Genomic DNA, 18,660 nt, shown 5'->3' with positions numbered 1-18,660 from the left:
GAAAAACCAAATATGAAAGCACAAAACTCCTAAGAGAAAAACTTCACTGGCTTCCACTTAAAGAGCGCATTGCGTTCAAGATCTGCATGATTGTACACAAAATCATTCATGCAGACGCCCCAATCTATATGATAAACCTCGTGGACCTAGTACCTCCCAGAAACGCCACAAGATCATCCCGCAAATTTCTCAACCTGCACTACCCCAGCTGCAAAGGACTTAAATACAAGCTGATGCACGCCACTACCTTCTCTTACAAGAGCACACAGATTTGGAATGCATTACCTACAGATCTGAAAACAATCAAATAAACAACTATGTTTCGAAAATCTCTGAAAACATTCTTCTTCAACAAGGCCTACAATGAAAACCTATAACTTCACTAAGTCCACTCAATTATGAACGCACACCCTATATAACTACCTCAACAACTCTCTTCCTTCTTCCCTCTCCCCTTCCTTAATCGCTACACATAACTAACTGTATCTGATATCCAGCTACGACAATGTTATCCAATCTGTATAAGCCACATTGAGCCTGCAAATAGGTGGGGGAATGTGGGATACAAATGCAATAAATAAATAAATAAATAAACCTAGTGGTTAGTGCAGTGGAGTTTGATCCTGGGGAACTGAGTTCAAATCCCACTGTAGCTCGTTGTGACTCAGGACAAGTCACTTAACCCTCCATTGCCCCTGGTACAAATACGTACCTGAATATACTATGTAAACTGCTTTGAATGTAGTTGCAAAAAAAAAAAAAAAACACAGAAAGGCAGTATATCAAGTTCCATTTCCCTTTACACCCAGAAAAGAGTAAACTTTTTATACACATGTTCATAAAGTGCACACCAGATTAGACTATATTTTAATTAAGGGGAACCTCTTTCTCCTAGAGCATGCGGCGGGTATCCTGGATGGGGCAATCTTGGACTACTACTTGGTCTGGGTGGAGATCGGTCTTAGCAAGGTATGGGGCCCCGGTCTTGGAAAAGGAATCCTACCCTATTCCTAGATGCGATTTTAAACAACATCTTAGATAAGAATGGGACTGTTTTTTTTTTTTTTACTGAAAATGACCCAAGAAATGTGTCTTCACCTGGAATTTACTGGGAAAATGCTAAGGCAGTCATGAGGAGTAGAATTATAGCTTATACCACCAAAGTTCATAAGACACAAGATAAAAAAAACTACTGGACCTCACTAACCAATTACAGGCAATGAGGGGTCAATGTACCACTGCACACGGTAATGACCCGGCACAATAGAAATATCTGTCACTATGTAAGCAAATCAATTGCATTTTAAATAAAAGCACATCCCATGATATCCAACTATATAAGTATAACTTACATAGATGGGGTAATAAGACTGGCAAATTGCTAGCCAATTTAGTCAGGCAGAGAGGAGTCAAACAGGTATCAAAACTCTGGCAGGGCAGATAGTCACTGGAGAGCAGGATATTCAAAAACCCTTTGTACAATTTTACAAGAATCTTTATGATAAGGAACAATGTGACATAAGTCAAAGGGGTAGTTTTTTTCCAAAACTTGTCAATCCCTCGAATTACCTATTACAATGCAATAGCAAGCCATGCATTGGAAAATGCATACAAAAGTGTCCCTGAGAGTATTACACCCCAGAGCAGTTGCAAAGAATCTGTGGATCAGGTGGGGGCTTATGCTGGTGGAACTGCGGAGCAAAGGGTTCACTCAAGCACATCTGGTGAGACTGTGAGACGATTAAGCCTTATTGGGAAAAAGTGACAGGCATGATTGGGACCTGGGGAAACTCTAGTTCCAGATGTGGCGGTAGCATTGTTAAATAAAAGAGTGGTTGGTATTCGGGGAGAAGGCGTGATAAGCTACTCCAGTTGGGATTTTCAGTAGCTCAGATGATATTGGCAAAATTCTGTTAAAGGAGCAAGATCCCTCCTGTGGACAGGGTAGTGGAGCGACGTCAACAGTATTGTTGTACGTTCAAATTAACTGCTTTGAGGTTTACGTATGAGAGGATGTGGGAATTATATTCAAAGTAGAAGGTGGAGAACGGTCCTGGGACAAATGGAAGCACATGGTCTACAACAGAGCACAACGGTGGGATGCAGGAAGACTGGCTGGGGAAGGGGGTGTTGGTGGAGGATGGGTTTGGGGTGGGACCTGGATTGTTTAAGATGATTATCTACGAAGATTGCTGCGGACCACTAGAGGGCTGCAGTTGTATTATTGTTTAAAAATCTTTAAATAAATAATTTTTTTAAGTTACTCTGCAGAGGTCTTGGCTGCTTTTTCTATAGCCTATATTTCTAGCATCCCTCCACTGAGAGGTGCAAAAAAATCAAGACACCATTTCTATGAGTAAGACAGTTATTTTACCCACAGAAATGGTTTCAGTGATTATTGCCTTGTCTATGTCATTTAAATGTTACACCAAAGCAAATAATTCAAAGTTTGAAATTGTCTAGCTAGCTACATATTGCACTGGCTATTACTAATGACTTCTAGGTAACAGTTTATTAGAAATGGAAATCCTCCACAGTAAAAAGTTTCCCACGCTTCATTTTTCTGTAAGATTTTTCTACCCAACATCTAGTTATGATCATTGTTGTCTCACCGTTGGCCTCATCCACCTGATGCCGTAGGTTTTGGAAGAATTGGGACCCAGCTCCTTGAAACCCAGAGAAGAGGCGCATGCCGGGAACATGTCATCCTTGAAGAGCGACCCTTGCTGCAGGCACTCATTACGGATCCGCTCATAGTCCTGGCCCAGGAACTTCAGTGATTTTTCATGTTGCCCCATTCCCAGTGCCTTATCCTGATCCTTCTGCAACTGTGCAGACACGCCAGTGGCATAGATGGGGACGATAACCTCCTCCATCCTGAGGTGAGGGAACAGAGAGCTGGTGAGAATGTAGATAAGAACTATGGAGAAAAAAGAAAAACAGAGCACAGGTGTCATTAGCAGGCTTCAACTGTATTACTTCAACTAGGGAAAGCAAAATAGCAGAAGATTATAATAATAATTATTATTTTATAGTTTATTAGTGCTTTCTATACATCCCAAACTGACTTTGCAGAACAAAGCAGTGTACATAGTAAACAACACAGAGGAAAAAGGGAACAAACTCTATTGTTTGATAGGAAAGCAAAATACTCATACTTAAAAAGAACAGAAGACAAACAAGTTGGGAAAGGGAACTGGGGAAGGGAAAATAAAAGCATCATAGGTGGGAATGGGAAACACAAAGGAAAGAAGGGTAACTGGTAAACCTTATGTATCTGGTACTTTGAACACCTGCATGAATAACCAAGTTGTAAGTTCAATCTTAAACTTTTTAAAGGAGGTGTTACTGGAGAGGGAAAGAGGAAGAGTGTTCCAGATGTGAGGTGAAAGAAAGAAAAACGCATAATGTCTGGTTGATTCTAAATATGCAAATTTATGACTTGGGAGGATTAGACAGTGATCGTTAACAGAACACAGAACTCTTGCTGGAGAATAAGAAATTGTGTGGGAAGAAAGATAGTCAGGTAGACTTGCTTGGAGAGCCTTAAAAGTCAATATTGCAACCTTGTAGATAATGTGTTGTTGGACAGGTAACCAATGATGTTGCTTTAACAGAGGTGTAGTGTGATCATACTGATGGTTGTGACAAAGTAGACGGATAGCAGCAGTGTTTTGTAGAGTTTGCAGGTTTTTTTAAAGCAGAGTGAGATAAACTTGCATAGATGATGTTACAGTAATCCAGGCAGGAAGTGAAAAATGAGAGAACAAGTGCATGGAACTGATTAGCGGGGCTGGTCTTAGGCAGGGGTGACAGGGGCGGTTGCACAAGGCCTCACACTCCTACGGGCCCCACATCTCCGGCACATTTGTCCTCCTGTCTCGGAACACCTCCCTACTCTGTACCTTAATGTGCATCCACATTTCAGTAGATAGCATCATGCAGCGGCAGCAGTTTTCATTTCCTGTCAGCTGCCGAGCCCAGAGCCTCCTCGCTGCTATGTCCCGCCCCCTTTTGATGTCACTGGGATGCAGCAGCAAGGAGGCTCTGGGCTTGGCAGCTGACAGGATATGAAAATTGCTGCCGCTGTCTGCTGCTCTCTACTGAAACGTGGTGGATGCATATCAAGGTATGGGGTGAGGTGTGGTGCCGAGAGCTCTAAACCTCCTTTTAAACTGATAAATTATGGCTTATGGTGGTGGGTGGGGGGCGGGCGTGGGTGAGGGTGCCCACTGAACTGATCTGCACAGGGCCCTGCAATTGCTAAGACCGGCCCTGCTGATTAGAGTAAAAAAGGTGACAAATTGCACGTAATTGTAGAAAGATTAGAAAGCTAACACTGGACAGGTGTGAAATTTGTGGCAAGAAAGGTAAAGATGAGTCAAGGATGACTCCCAAATAGCGAAAACTAGATACTGGAGTAATAGGGATTTCAAAAGAGATGAATAGGAGAAGAAGAGGATATTAAAGCACCAGAAGACCAATACTACTAGATGTATGTAGCCTGTACAGTAGTAATATTTTCAGACACAAACAGTCTGCCTGATATTCAGTGCTATTTAACCGGCCAGGAATGGGTCCTGGCTGGTTAAATAGTTCTTAACTAGCTATCCTCGAATATTCAGCAGGAGATATAGCCAGTTATCTAATACTAAATATCTGCGGTCAGCGATTAGTGGATAACTGGTTATTTCGCACTATATAGCCAGCTATCCGCTAATATTCAGCACATCACCGTCTACGTTTGGTGGCCAATTTTGGCCGCCAAAATAGCAGGCTTATTTTTCGCCAGTTTCAACTTAACCAGCCAGCACTGAATATTGACTTGGCTGGTTAAGCTGAAACTGGCCAAATATAAACCAGATATTCAATGCCAGTCACTGGAAACGGCCCAGGATTGAATATCCGGCTCAGCGCTAACCGTGGGAATTGGCCAACTAGCTCCTGCAGTCTGAATATCAAGCCCAAAATGTCCCTGCCGCTAACAGCTTAAAGCTGAGTACCTGAGGCAATGGGAGACGTGGAGGGGCATAATGGAACGGGGCACCCAAGTTTTCCTGAGGGCATCCTCGCAGCACGTCCCCGCGAAGGGGCGGAGAAACCCGTATTATCGAAACAAGATGGGCGTCCATCTTTCGTTTCGATAATATGGTCGGGGACGCCCAAATCTCAACATTTAGGTCGACCTTAGAGATGGTCGACCTAAATGTTGAGATGGTCGACCTTAGAGTTGGTCGTCCACGGTTTTCAGTGATAATGGAAACCGAGGACGCCCATCTCAAAAATGACCAAATACAACTCATTTGGTCGTGGGAGGAGCCAGCATTCGTAGTGCATTGGTCCCCCTGACATGCCAGGACACCAACCGGGCACCCTAGGGGGCACTGCAGTGGACTGATGCATTAACTGAACGGAAAAAGCCCTTCCCATACCGATCCCATAGCGATTCGGAAAGGAACGGGCATGAATGAAGGAAATCGCATGCAAATGAGCTGCTCACTGTTAGCTCATTTGCACAAGATTTCCTTCCTAAGGAGGGGAAGCCAGTGCAGAGCAGCCAAGCATTATGCGTGGCTGCTCTGCGCATGCCAAAGATGGCTTCATATATGCAGACAAGCTGCGTGTACAATAGCCATCTAGAACCTTAAATAAATTGCCATCTACAACCTTAGAAAAATACAAGTCCAGGTGAAAATGTCCAAGTGCTCGTCTGGGATGTCTTTTTTTTTTCTTTGCTATGCCTCCGTCCCTGCGATGGCAATTGAGGACGTCCAAAATGTGGATGTTTCTGTGAGAAGGATGTCCATGCCTGCTATGTCTCTGACACCCCTTTTATTTATTTGGATTTTGGATCACAAGTGGCAGTAGTGGGATTTGAACTAGCCACTTCTGGATTGCAAGACCAGCCACTAGGCCACTCCTCCACTCCACTCCCTTGAAATTTGGCCATCCCCATGGGGGGGGGGGCAGTTCAGGACGTCCAAAATGTTTGAAAGAAGGACATCCACGCCTTCGCTATGCCTCCACTGACACACACATAACTCCCTTCCCAGGGACCTGCATACTGCTACGATGGACCTGAGTAAGACATTTCAGGCTGGCAAAAAAAGTTTTTAAAGTTCTTTTTTTTCAGGTTGGGAGGGGGTTAGTCACCACTGGGGGAGTCAGGGGAGGTCATCCCTGATTCCCTCCGGTGGTCATCTGGTCAGTTCTCGCACATTTTTAAGGCTTGGTTGTAAGAAAAAATGGACCAAGTAAAGGCTAAGTGCTTATCAGGGACACCCTTCTTTTTTTCCATTATCGCTTGAGGACGCCCATCTGTTAGGCATGCCCCAGTCTCGCCTTCACTATGCCTCTGACATACCCCCATGAACTTTGGTCGTCCCTGTGATGGGAAGCAGTTGGGGATGCCCAAAATTGGCTTTTGATTATGCTGATTTGGGTGACAGTGACAGAAGGACACCCATCTCCTGATTTGTGTTGAAAGATGGGTGCCCTTCTCTTTTGAAAATAAGACTGATAGTGAATTGACCAAGGTCATAAGGGTTTGTTAGGGCAGAAGTGGGGTTTGAACCCTAGTTTCCCTGGTCCTTAGCCCATTGATCTAACCTATTAATCTAACCCAAATATGGTCACATCATCAGTGGATGGAGTCACAGAAACAGGGCTGATCCCCCTCCCACTGGGATGGGTGCCTAGTAGTGGCAGTCAACATGAGGCCTGTAAGTCAGTGAACATTCACAGGCCCCTAGCCCCTCACAGGTAAACTTCCTGTTAAGAATGGAAACCTGTTAGTTACCTCTGCCTGCCTTTTGCCTGGAGTAAAACCGCTTTCCTATTTTAAAAAGGTGTTGCTTTCTATGTTATATTGCATATTTGTTTGTAAACCACTTTGGCCTACTAATTTAGTACAAGCAGTATATCAAATTTCCTGAACAAACATGAACATAGACACAGGACCCTGTGCTGACTGCTGATATTGTTCCCAGCACCTCTGCCGCCACCTTCCTGCTTTGGATGAGTGGGAGGAGGAAGAAGTGAGTGACAGAGGGAGATGGAGATGTGCTATTTTGTTCCATCTGGGGTCATGTGAATTTTAGATTGTTAAAATGGAGTCATAATGGAAAAAGGTTTGGGTAGCACTGCGCCAACCACTAAGATGCTTCTTCTCCCAAGATTATACTGAAAATTAGTCACAGAGCTAGGAATTAGAACAGAGGCACAGGGTCCTGGGTGTCAATGCACGCTCTCAGATCCCAGTGCTCTGCACCTTTAGAGCCAACAGTAGAGCAGGCATTAGGAACAAGGGGAGAATAAGTGTATGAAATGCTCTTTTCAGTTCCAGAAATCCTTCTTAGATTATGCATGTCATTGGAATTTTGCCTTCTTGGAATGACTATACAATACTAGCAAGTAATGTCACATTTGCTAAAAATGAGAAAGGGAAAGATAAATTTTAAGGTTTAATCTATTTCTAAACATATCTTCTAAACCAGTGGCTGAACAGGCGAACCACTTTGTGAGTTTGACGGGTACCACCAATGGAGCTAACAGGTCAGACTGCCAGCTGGTGGTGTCTGCCTTGTCAGATGTGACTTCTCAGCTTCACATTGGATCAGCCACTGCCGCAAGCTTTCAGCTCTGCAGAGGAGCAAGTTTTTTCCTCTGTCTCACACACTTTGCTGCCCCTGTTTCCCGACATAGGAAGAAATCAGTTCTAGAAGTCGTGTTTTCTTCCAGGTCTGGCTGTCCCAATGTCGGCTCCCAGACACTGTTCAGCCTCTGGCTCCTCATCTCACTGTACAAGAAGTATTCATTTATTTTACTCAAAAAAAAAATTTTTTTTACTTTGACTCACACCTTTTTTATTTATAGCTCAAGATGAGTTACATTCAGGAACAGTTTATTTATTACAATGGTTTGATATATGCAAACCTTGAATCTAAAATAACAAAGAAGAGAGCGGAGACTAGAGAGAGGAATAAAGAAAGAGGAAGAGAAGGAGGGAGGAGATAAAAGAATGGAGCAGGGGGGGGGAAGGGAATAGAGGTAGGAGGAGGAGAGGAAAGTTGGGAGAGGGTCGCTGCAGGTGGAGTTGCTCAAGAATTCTCAGGTTATCCAAAGACTGAGACATGTTTTAAATTTGCTTCTTGAATATGGGAACGGAATATTCAAGTCGGATAGTTAGGGGGAGGAAATTCCAGAGCTATGGACCAGGAAACAGAATCTGGAGATGTCAAGTTGAAGGTGGGAAGGCAGTGAGACAGGGAAGAGAGTAGTAAGTATACCCTTGTCCCTAAGGACTCACAGTCTAAGTTTGTATCTGAGGCAATGGGGGGGGGGGGTGTTAAATGATTGTGGATGGACCGGTCCTATGGCGAGAGTCCTTCAGGCTCCTGGTCAGAGTATAAACATCTTTAGAGCTTCATCATTACAATGATGGTTCATTTATTGCATGCTTTTTTTCCCCAACTAAACAGGTCAAAGCAAGTTTCAACAAGTTGAAATCTACATCAACATTCATAGAAACAGAGAAACATGACAACAGATAAAGGCCAAATGGCCCATCCAAATTGTATTGATTTGTATTATAGTAAAAGAGGATAAAAGTACACACTACAAGAGTAAATGCAAAAAAGCACCAAGGGCCATCAAGCATGGGATAGTCAACAGTCCTTTGACACGGGCCATGCTTCAGTGTCAAATGCCTGCATCAGGCGTCAATTAGGTATTATGATTTGAGGAACTTTTAAAATTGTTTTTAATGTTTATCTATTTTGCGGTCTATCAGTCCTCCATGCCTCCTGAAGCTCCATCCACTTTGTCCAAGAGGTAACATTGATATCTACCTATTTAATCTGGGTATTAGCACTTGAGTGGTTCTTGGGGCACCTATATATTTTTGAATGTTCTTTTTTGTTTTTTTAATTTTCATGAAGTCTTTATTAGTAGGTAATACACAAAGTCTGAGACCTAGTACATCATGCATATCATATTACAGGCCAATTATGCAAAATATGCAAAAGCTGTAAAGGAATGAAATACAAACAGGCTTATGCTACTACCTTTGCGTACAAAAGCACACAGTCTTGGAACGCACTACCCATGGCCCTGAAAACCATAACCAATCTAACAAGCTTTCGCAAAGCCTTGAAAACACATCTCTTCAACAGAGCCTACAAAAGTCACCCTCAATGAAACAAATCATTCCTTAAACTACCCAAGTACACCTAAAACACCTCTCACACGACCTACCTAACAATTCCTCTTTCACCTCAGATTATGATTGACAGTTTTTTTTTCTTTTCTAAATCATGTAATGACGTTCTCATTTTCATACTCTGTAAGCCACATTGAGCCTGCAAAAAGGTGGGAAAATGTGGGGTACAAATACAATAAATAAATAAAACACAAATCTCTAGTAATATAGCAAACAGATCATTTGAATGTTTTTAAAGTAATTTTCAATATTAATTTTTGCAGTGATATTCAAAAGGTAAGTACCCCGTTTAATTGTTTTACTATGCATCTAGTTGGGTTCATGACAGTTCTTTTTATTTCCTTTTGGTCCACTTTTTCTCTTCATTATACAATGAAAACTAGTTATATTCCAGTACTCTAAGGGTATTAGTGCCCTCAACCATTCTACCCATCTACAGTGTCTAAGCCTAGGATGTTGATTTACTGTAATGAGAACAAAGCTCCAAGCCAAGGGCTAACTCCAGAAATTATTGCAGTTCCAAGATTAAATTAGGTTTACTTAGGGGGTTGTTTACTAAAGCTTAGCTCGAGTTATCTGCAGCAGGGACCATAGGAATAAAATGGGCCCTGCTGCAGATAACTCAAGCTAAGCTTTAGTAAACAGGGGGGTTAAAGTGAGATCTTTGTGCACTACAGCAATACTACTACAGGATTTGAATCTGGAAGAAGGCCTTTTCATGCTAGTGTTGACAAACATGGCTCAGAGAAGGTAAACAGCCTCATTTAATCTAAGCAGGGGCGAACTGACAGTGATCTGGGCCCTCTGGCAATAAGGGTCATGGGCCCCTAACCACCTATCAAAAGTGATTAAATTAGATGGAAGCTAGGGGAGAGTGGGTCCCCTACTGCTATGGGCCCTTGGGCACTGCCCTATTGTTCCAGTGCTCAGTCGACCCCTACCACCAGGCTATTCTTTCATTTCCAAATCAAGAAAGAACCATTGTGGTGTGGCTTTTATCTATAAGGCTTCACTCCCACTTCAAGTACTGGCACATAATCAGTATAGTACTGAGTTTATTTTATATCAATCATCTTTAACAACTCCAATTTATGTTTTGTTAGTATAATGCCCACTTATTATGTCTTCAGAACAATGGGATACTACACTTCAGCTTATTTTAGATTTATCTGCACAATACTCATTTATGTATTTCACTTTGATCTGCTAACCTCCATTAGAGACAGGGATTTTATATTATTTACTGAGGGTCTCAAATCAACATGCTGTAGGACAGATACATAAGGGTCATCGTTTGGATTTGATTTTCTCTTCATCAAAACTGATCCCCTCTTTCTCAGAAGTTAGCAGAAAGTTATTATTATGGACTGATCACCATTTAGAATGTGTTTGTTTTATTCCGTCTCATAAATTATACCATAGATCTGTTTGGATAAAAAGAGTTATCATCCATTATCAAGGACCGACATAGATTTATTAAAGATTGTTCCTTCCTACCCGATTTTGTTACATTACCATTATCAGATCAGGCTATCACGTGGAAAACAGTCTTAAGGCAAACAATGAACCAGTATGTCCCAATGCGACAGACACGGGTGGGTCAAAAAAATAGTCAGATGTTGTATCACTCAAGTTTAGCCCTTCTGAAGAGCCAAGCCAGGAAGCTGAAAGAAAATAGTGAACCACAAAATCAGAGGTGGTTAAAAAGCATTATAAAGAATGCAGCAGTTTCTATCTGAAAGAAAAGCCAGAAAGATTTCCTATTCAGATTTAATTCATAAAAGTAATTGTCCAGCTAGGACACTTGTTCAAACAACAAGTGAGCAATTAGGTAGTCAAGAAATTAACTATTCCTCAGTATTACCCGATTAGTTGGCCATCTGTTTTGCAGAGAAAGTCAGAAAGTTACAGGGTACTTTCTCCCATTCAGCGGTAGCATCTACATCATCCCCATTCGAATATCACAAATGTAGATATGGAAGAGCAATTTAACTCTGGAGTGGAGGAGTGGCCTAGTGGTCAGAGCACTGGTCTTGTAATCCAGAGGTGGCCGGTTCAAATCCCACTGCTGCTCCTTGTGATCTTGGGCAAGTCACTTAACCCTCCATTGCCTCAGGTACAAACTTAGATTGTGAGCCCTCCTGGGATAGAGAAATATCCAGAGTACCTGAATGTAACTCACCTTGAGTTACTACTTAAAAAGGTGTGAGCAAAATCTAAATAAATATGCCCCCTTGTTCCAGAGCTTCCTTTCCATTGAATGAGCCTCACCTCCTGTGCATTTACACTGCATAGGTATTTAAATGTCTCAAACATATCTCCCTTCTTCCAAAGTATACATATTGAGATCTTTAAGTCTGTCCCCATACGGTTCATGATGAAGACCACTGACTATTTTAGTAGACACCCTTTGGACCAACTCCATCCTGTTTATATCTTTTTGAAGGTGCAGTCTCCAGAATTGTACACAATAGTCTAAGGGGGTCTTTTACAAAGGCACACTGCTGTTTTTAGCACATGCTAAAAGTAGGCCGTGCTAAATGGTCTTTATTTAGGCGCACTGTCATTTTTAGTGTGCGTTAAAAACAGGCGCGCGCTAGCTGCTAAAGACACCCATGTATTCCTATGGGTGTCTTTAGCGGCTAGCGCGCGCCTATTTTTAACGCAAGCTAAAAATGACAGCGCACCTAAATAAAGACCATTTAGCATGCGCCTATTTTTAGTGCGCGCTAAAAACAGCAGCATGCCTTTGTAAGACCCCCTTAATTGAGGTCTCACCAGTGTCTTATACAGGGGCATCATCACCTCCTTTTTCTTGCTGGCCATTCCTCTTCCTATTCACCAAAGCATCCCTCTACTTTTCGCCATCACCTTTTCTACCTTTTTGGCCACCTTAAGATCATCACATACAATCACACCCAAGTCCCGCTCCTCTTTCATGCACAAAAGCTCTTCACCCCCTATACTGTACCATTCCCAGTGGTGTGCTGGAGCCGGCTCATGAGAGCAATTTGTTAGTTTTTTAAGAATTTTGCAAGCCGGTTGTTAAAGTAGCTACTTTAACAAGCAGTTCCCAAAATTTGGGCTCGTTGTACCTCTTCTTGGCATCCTCCTTTCCTGTGGCTCGCTCGGGCATCTCTCCCCATCGTCCCCCCACCACCACCACCACCCAATACAGCACCTCTTCTTCTTGCAGCAATTAACTTTTTTAAAGCAGTGGCACTGTCAGAAAAAGCAGGATACTTCAGCCAATCCTGGGGGATTTTCTTCAGCCTATCCACCCCCAAGGGTGGGACAGGCTGAAGGAAGAACCCCAGGATTGGTGAAGCAGCCTGCTATTTCTGAAGGTGCCAGGTGCTGGGCTGGCTGGCACTGCTTTAAAAAAGTTAATCATGGTAAGAAGAGGTGCTGCACTACGTAGGGAGCAAGGATGTTGGATAAAAACAGGAGATGGGGGTGCCATTAAAAAGTTGAAGCCAATTAGATAAATCTCTGTTTCTCCTTCCCCGCATAGCCGTCGTTCTGTGTACAGTCAGAGCAAACAAACCTATGAGTCTTTCTTTATTGTTGGTGGCAATTCAATTTAATCTCACTTATATTTTCAAAAATGGCAGCTTGTGGAGCATACGGATGTACACAGAGTAGGTATAATAATGGAATAACTTTTCATAGGTAGAATAGTAATTTGTTATAAATCGTAATCAGTGTGTCATATGGAAGGGCTGGTTAGCACTGTTATGAAAATCAGGTGCTCAACATTCAGAGTTTCTATCTATCTGTTTATTTATGACGTTTTTATATCCCACATTAAACATGAATTAGGTTGAAACCTGGGAGCATTTAAAATCTTTTTTTCCCTGTGCCTACATCAAAAGAAAAAAGTGGCATGTGGGAACTTGCTCATTTTGTTTTGTAGATTGCACTAGTATATTATTTATTTATTACATTTGTACCCCACATTTTCCCACCTATATGCAGGCTCAATGTGGCTTACATAGTACCGTAGTGGCATTCGCCAAGTTGGTGGATAACAAATACAAGCTTATATTGTGGTCTAATGAGGTAGATGTGTATTAGGTATCATGAGGGTCGAGGGGAATTAAGATTGTATATTATAAAAATGCACTTTCCTTTTTTTATTACTGCTATTTCACACAGAGGTATTAATTAATGAGTTGCTTCATGCAGAAGTTCTGTCCAGCATCAGTCTAAATGTGTCAACATTGTCCACTATTAATACTACTAACCAGGGGCGTAGCAAGACCTCACAGTGGAGTGGGCCAGATCCTGAGGTGGAGGGGCACATTTTGGTCTGCTGCCCTGCTCCCCCCCTCGCCGCCCTGCAACTTCCCACCCACTGCCGCAGCAAATACCTTGGCTTGCGGGGGTCCCTAACCCCTGCCAGCTGAAGCGTTGTCCAGTGCCGGTCTCTGGCACTGCCACATTGCCTGCCCTGCTCTGCCTTCCCCTCATGTCCTGCACACTCCTTTTAGTGAAATTGAGCATGCTCAGTTTCACTAAAAGGAGCGTGCAGGACATGAGGGGAAGACACAGCAAGGCAGGCAACGCGGTGGCACTGGAGACAGGCGCTGGACAACACTTCAGCTGGTGGGGGTTGGGGATCCCCCTCCAGCAAAACCAGGGGCCCACAGGAATTTTGGGGGGTCCACAGGTGTCTTAATCTGGATCTTTCAGACTGCCAGACCTGCTCTTTTTGTTTGAACCTTCACAGCACCCATAGTTGCCTGGTGATTGCTGCAGTCAGCCTCAGCTGCTGCTGGGCTTATTAGCCGTCTGGGCGGGCCCAGGAGGAAAGGAGAGACGCGAAAACTGGAGGCATCAGCTGTTCTTCTTGCCTGTGCAGCGCCTTCACACAGAGGTGAGAGGCGCTGCGCGGGCCCGGTTAAGGAGGACAGGGGACCGGTGGAGGGGGGGGAGCGGCGGCGACAATCTCAGGCGGGTGGCGGCGGGGGAGGGGCACAGGGCGGAGGATGGCGGGAGGCGGAGCTGTGGGGAGAAAGAATTGAGAGAAAGGAACGGAGGGGGGCCCGGGGCTGCTAAAGTTTTGAATTTTGTTTTGTTTTTTTTTTATTTAATTCAAGGGGGGGAAGCGGGGAGTAGTGGCGACCTCGTGCGGGGCAGGGGGGCAAGGCCATCCATACAGGACGCTCCTGATGAGCGCCTTTGCCCCCTCCCAATCCACGTTTGTGTTTTGGTTTTGGGGGGGGGGTTGACGTTTGTGGCATGCGCAGAGCAGCCAGCATAACGCTTGGCTGCTCTGCGCATGCTTTAGGGGCCGATTACCGACGGGGATTACACCAGTTTGATGCATTGTACTTTACAATACCGCACCGAACATGTGCGACTTGTTTTTTTTGATGCATTGTTCGTTTTTTAAAATTCGTTAAGGACTTTTACATTTTTGATTTTTTAGCGTTTGGTTGATGCATCTGGGCCTGAGAGTCTAGTGGTAAAGTTTTCTGCTGGGGGAGGAGGAGGAGGAAGTTTACCTGACTGTGAGGTCATACTGGTCAATAACATTAGACAGTGTTTGGACTGCACAGTAGAACTGGGCTCAGAGCTGGACAGTAAACATTTGCCACTGCAGTAATTATTTTCCAGGATACTGTGATGGGTGTTGAGAGGTTGACCAGACTCAAGTCTACAATAATGCAAAGTTTAAGTTATGCTGTTAAGGGATAATGCACCTTCATTGAAATGTCAGTGTTTCCAAGGTTTCCATAAGTGTGCAGGATAAACTGTTTACTTATCAAGTGTACTCTATTAGATTGTAAGCACTTTGAGCAGGGACTGTCTTTCTTCTATGTTTGTGCAGCGCTGCGTACGCCTTGTAGCGCTATAGAAATGCTAAATAGTAGTAGTAGTAGTACTCTAAGGCATTATTTAGGAGTATACCAAGCACTACTCACACATATATTCCTAGTGCCCCCCATGTTAACTCTGCCCCCCCCCCCAAAATGGCTGCTCCCATGACAAGAACACACATGCAGAAGGTTTGTAAAGAATTCCACGAGTCATGCCCTGTATGCTTTCCCCACTTACTTTTCTCCACCCAGATATCCATCATTCTTATTGCAAAGGAAAAAAAAAAAGTTTATCTCCCCACCTTGGAGTTTCCCTCAGGAAATCTAGTTCTACAATTTCCTTTCTATTGAAGGCGAGTTATTCTTTGTGCCTTAATACCTTTCAGATATTTAAATATCTCTCTCATCTCTTCCCTGTCTCTTTTCTCCATTAGATATGTATTCAAGTTTATTAAAATGTTCTATCCTGAGGCTGATCCAAGATGGCGTCGAGTTAAGACGTGGATATCGCACTCGGAGAGAAAAGTTTCCTGTTTAAGTCTCTTTCTTGAATATTATGCCTAAGAGGAAGGGGAAAGTTAGAGGAGGATTCTCCTTACCCTCAACGGACCCAAATCAACGGCAACCTCCGATTACGGACTTCACGATCCCAGCTACATCGCAGGGAATTCCGCTGCCCGAAGCTGAGAGGAGCTCGGGCCTGAAGAGTGAAGTTTCACTCAGCCCCCGAAGTCCGTGTCAGGCTCGTGAGGCGGGAAGCAGCGCCAGGGGAAGTCCCACCCAACAGCTGGAGAATAAGGCTGTGCAGCGGGGAGAGGAGAATTCCTTCGGCAACTTGGAAGCGCCTCAGCTGGAGAGTATTCGGGAAGAACCGAGCCTCATTTCCACCCCCAAGGACAGCAGTGGAAATATTTTAGAGCAGAACTCTGCTGCACAGCAAATGGCTGAAACGCGGCCAGTCCCAGAAATACAACTGCTACCCTTGGAAAAACCATCAACGGTGACTTTAGAATCTCTTTGGGGAGCAGTGGAATCATAGCACAAGGTATGCCTTAACTTTGTTATGAATTCAAACGCAAACACTGTGAAAATTGACTCTTTTCAAGCTGACAAATTTAAAACAAGTGGAGCTTTCAGTAATTCAGTTAAAAGAACAGGAAAATAAACTCCTCCAGAATGCTGATCTGGTACATAGGAAAAAAGAGAATTTAGAAAATGGGGCAAGAAACTTAAACTTGAGGGTTTTGAATTTTCCTTTTCTTAAGTATACCCCATTAAGAGATTTATTCAACAAGTTTCTTAAAGTTGTCTTTAAATATCCTGAAGATAATTCCCCCCCAATACAAAAATTATATTTGTTGCCAAATCGTGGTTTAAAAACAAAAGTTCAATTACCTTCAACTCAAGTTTCTGAAAATCTAGATGTCTCTGCTCTTTTGGAACAGTCACAAGAAGATACTGAATATAGAGCTACTTTATTGGTGACTTTTGTTTTCCTTATGGACAAAGAGACATTATTGAGATAAATTTCCTCAGTAATATTTATGGGGGAGAAAATTCAGATATTTCCGGACGTAACCAGAACTACGCAAGAAATGAGGAAGAAATTTTAACTTTTGAGACGAGACAATTCACCTGGGGGCTAAATTTCAATTGAGATTTCCTTGTAAATGTGTGATATTTTTTGAAAACAAGACACCATTTTTTTAATCCAATACAACTTAGATCTTTTTTAAATGCAAGAGTTCCAAAACCCCCTATGGTATCTAACATAAGACTTTGATTTATGAAGATGTAACAGTCTCAACGCTTTACTTTTCTGAATATAAGTTTCTTTAACTATATCCTTTATCTTCTATATAAGGTTTACGTAAATCAGCCTCCCACTTTTGAGGACTATGTATAAAGAGAATAATTTTGTTTCTTATGGTATTAACCATAATGATAATGTATATTTCCTTGGAAACTTTTATATATTTCTTGACAAAGTTCATCTTTGGGAATGTAAATTGAAAACTGCATAACTAAAGAATAAAAAAATGTTCTATCTTGCCCAAAGGAATTCCATCTAGGCAGTCTTCAGGTCTTATCCCACATGGCTTTTAGTGAACACCCATCAGCCTTTAGTTGCCTGCTTCTTCATCCTTTCTCAGTTACAGCTACAGAACTGAACACACTATTCAGAGAAGAGTCCAACAGGGAAGAACCTGTAGAAAGGTATTATCACCTCATTTTCCAAGAGTCTTTCTCTGATTATTTAACCTACTCCTGTATTCTTGCATTTTCTTTACTGATAAGCTCTTTGTCTTAGTTTTATTGTGACTCCCTACATCTCTGCTCTCATATTATCATCCAGATCCAGATATGCTCTTGAGTTGAACCAACTCCTGATGAGCACACCCAGTGTATTTAAAAGTTGTAGAGTCTGTTTAAGAAAGAACTTTATTGGCACGCTAAATGTTATTGTTTGCTGTATCTGAACTACTAAATATATTACAACAAAAGCCGAGAAGGAAATAATTTACAAAAATAAAATTACAGAGTATGGGGAAAACAATAACAAGCTGAGTTCTGGCACTTTATGAGTATCAACATTATGCCTGAATGTGGATCTGGAGAATATCCTTACTTCAGTTGTCCTGTGTATTTATGTTTTATAATGCATGTGGTTCTGAAAAGCCGTAAGGAATCCTGGGGACAGTGGTATCACAAAGACCGTGAATAGCAGAAGAATCACAGGAATAATGTGAGCTACCCAAAATCTGCCAGCTGCGAGAAATCCCAGGCATGCTTTAGCTTCAGTTGTTGCCCTGTGTCATGGAGGTTACATTTTCTCCCATACACCTCGCTGGTTGGCCGTGGAGGTAGTGTTGGGCTACTACTCTCACCCTCTTGTAGATTTCAACTTCTTCTTCTACCTAAGTCTCACTGCTTTTCTTCCTTCGAAGTCCACTCCATCCTTCTATTCACTCCTCTACTTCTCCAAGTAGCAGTCATTTATCAACTCCCTGATATGTCCCTTCCTACCTTTCTCACTGACTTTGACTCCTGGTTTTCCTCTTTCTCAAACCCTCGTCATTCTTGCGGATTTTAATATCATGCTAATGATCCCTCTGACTCTTACACCTCTCAATTTCTTGCTCTAACATCCTCCTTCAATCTTCACTTGTACTCCACTACTCCTATTCACCAGAATGACCACGGTCTTGATCTTGACTTCTTTTCCAACTGCTCACTCTCCAGTTTCTGCACTTCAGTTCTTCCCCTCTGTGACCAACATCTGATAACTTTCACACTTAAACACCCCCCCCCAATCTAGTCCAATCTCCACCTATACATTTTGGAATGTTCAGGCTATTGACTCTTGCACTCTCTCTACCAGTGTTTCATCCCTCTTCTCAACCACTATGTTATCCAACTCTGTCACTGAGGCTTCTCCTCCTATATATAAGTACATGAGTACATAAGTACTGCCATACTGGGACAGACTGAAGGTCCATCAAGTCTAGCATCCTGTTTCCAACAGTGGCCAATCCAAGTCACAAGTACCTGGCAAGATCCCAAAAAAGTACAATACATTTTATGCCACTTATCCTAGAAATAAGCAGTGGATTT

General features: G+C 42.7%; 1 protein-coding gene across 4 annotated transcripts in view; it reads right to left on the bottom strand.

Annotated features, from left to right (window-relative positions):
* CAPN1 (calpain 1) overlaps positions 1-18,660 on the bottom strand; it is a 145,142-nt gene that overhangs the window by 84,153 nt on the left and 42,329 nt on the right. For 2 of the 4 annotated variants that reach the window (XM_030219876.1, XM_030219877.1), the window contains exon 2: positions 2,613-2,877. In XM_030219876.1, coding sequence (XP_030075736.1) covers positions 2,613-2,876 — 264 coding nt within the window. In that variant the 5' untranslated portion in view covers position 2,877. Of the gene's footprint in view, positions 1-2,612; positions 2,921-18,660 lie in introns of all 4 variants that reach the window. The other 2 variants (XM_030219875.1, XM_030219873.1) reach the window with 1 other exon arrangement.

The sequence above is a fragment of the Microcaecilia unicolor genome, chromosome 11, assembly GCF_901765095.1.
Source record: "Microcaecilia unicolor chromosome 11, aMicUni1.1, whole genome shotgun sequence".
NCBI classification, from domain to species: Eukaryota; Metazoa; Chordata; class Amphibia; order Gymnophiona; family Siphonopidae; genus Microcaecilia; species Microcaecilia unicolor.
The sequence above is the reverse complement of the archived record's forward strand: the minus strand, read 5'-3'. Positions and strand labels throughout refer to the sequence as shown.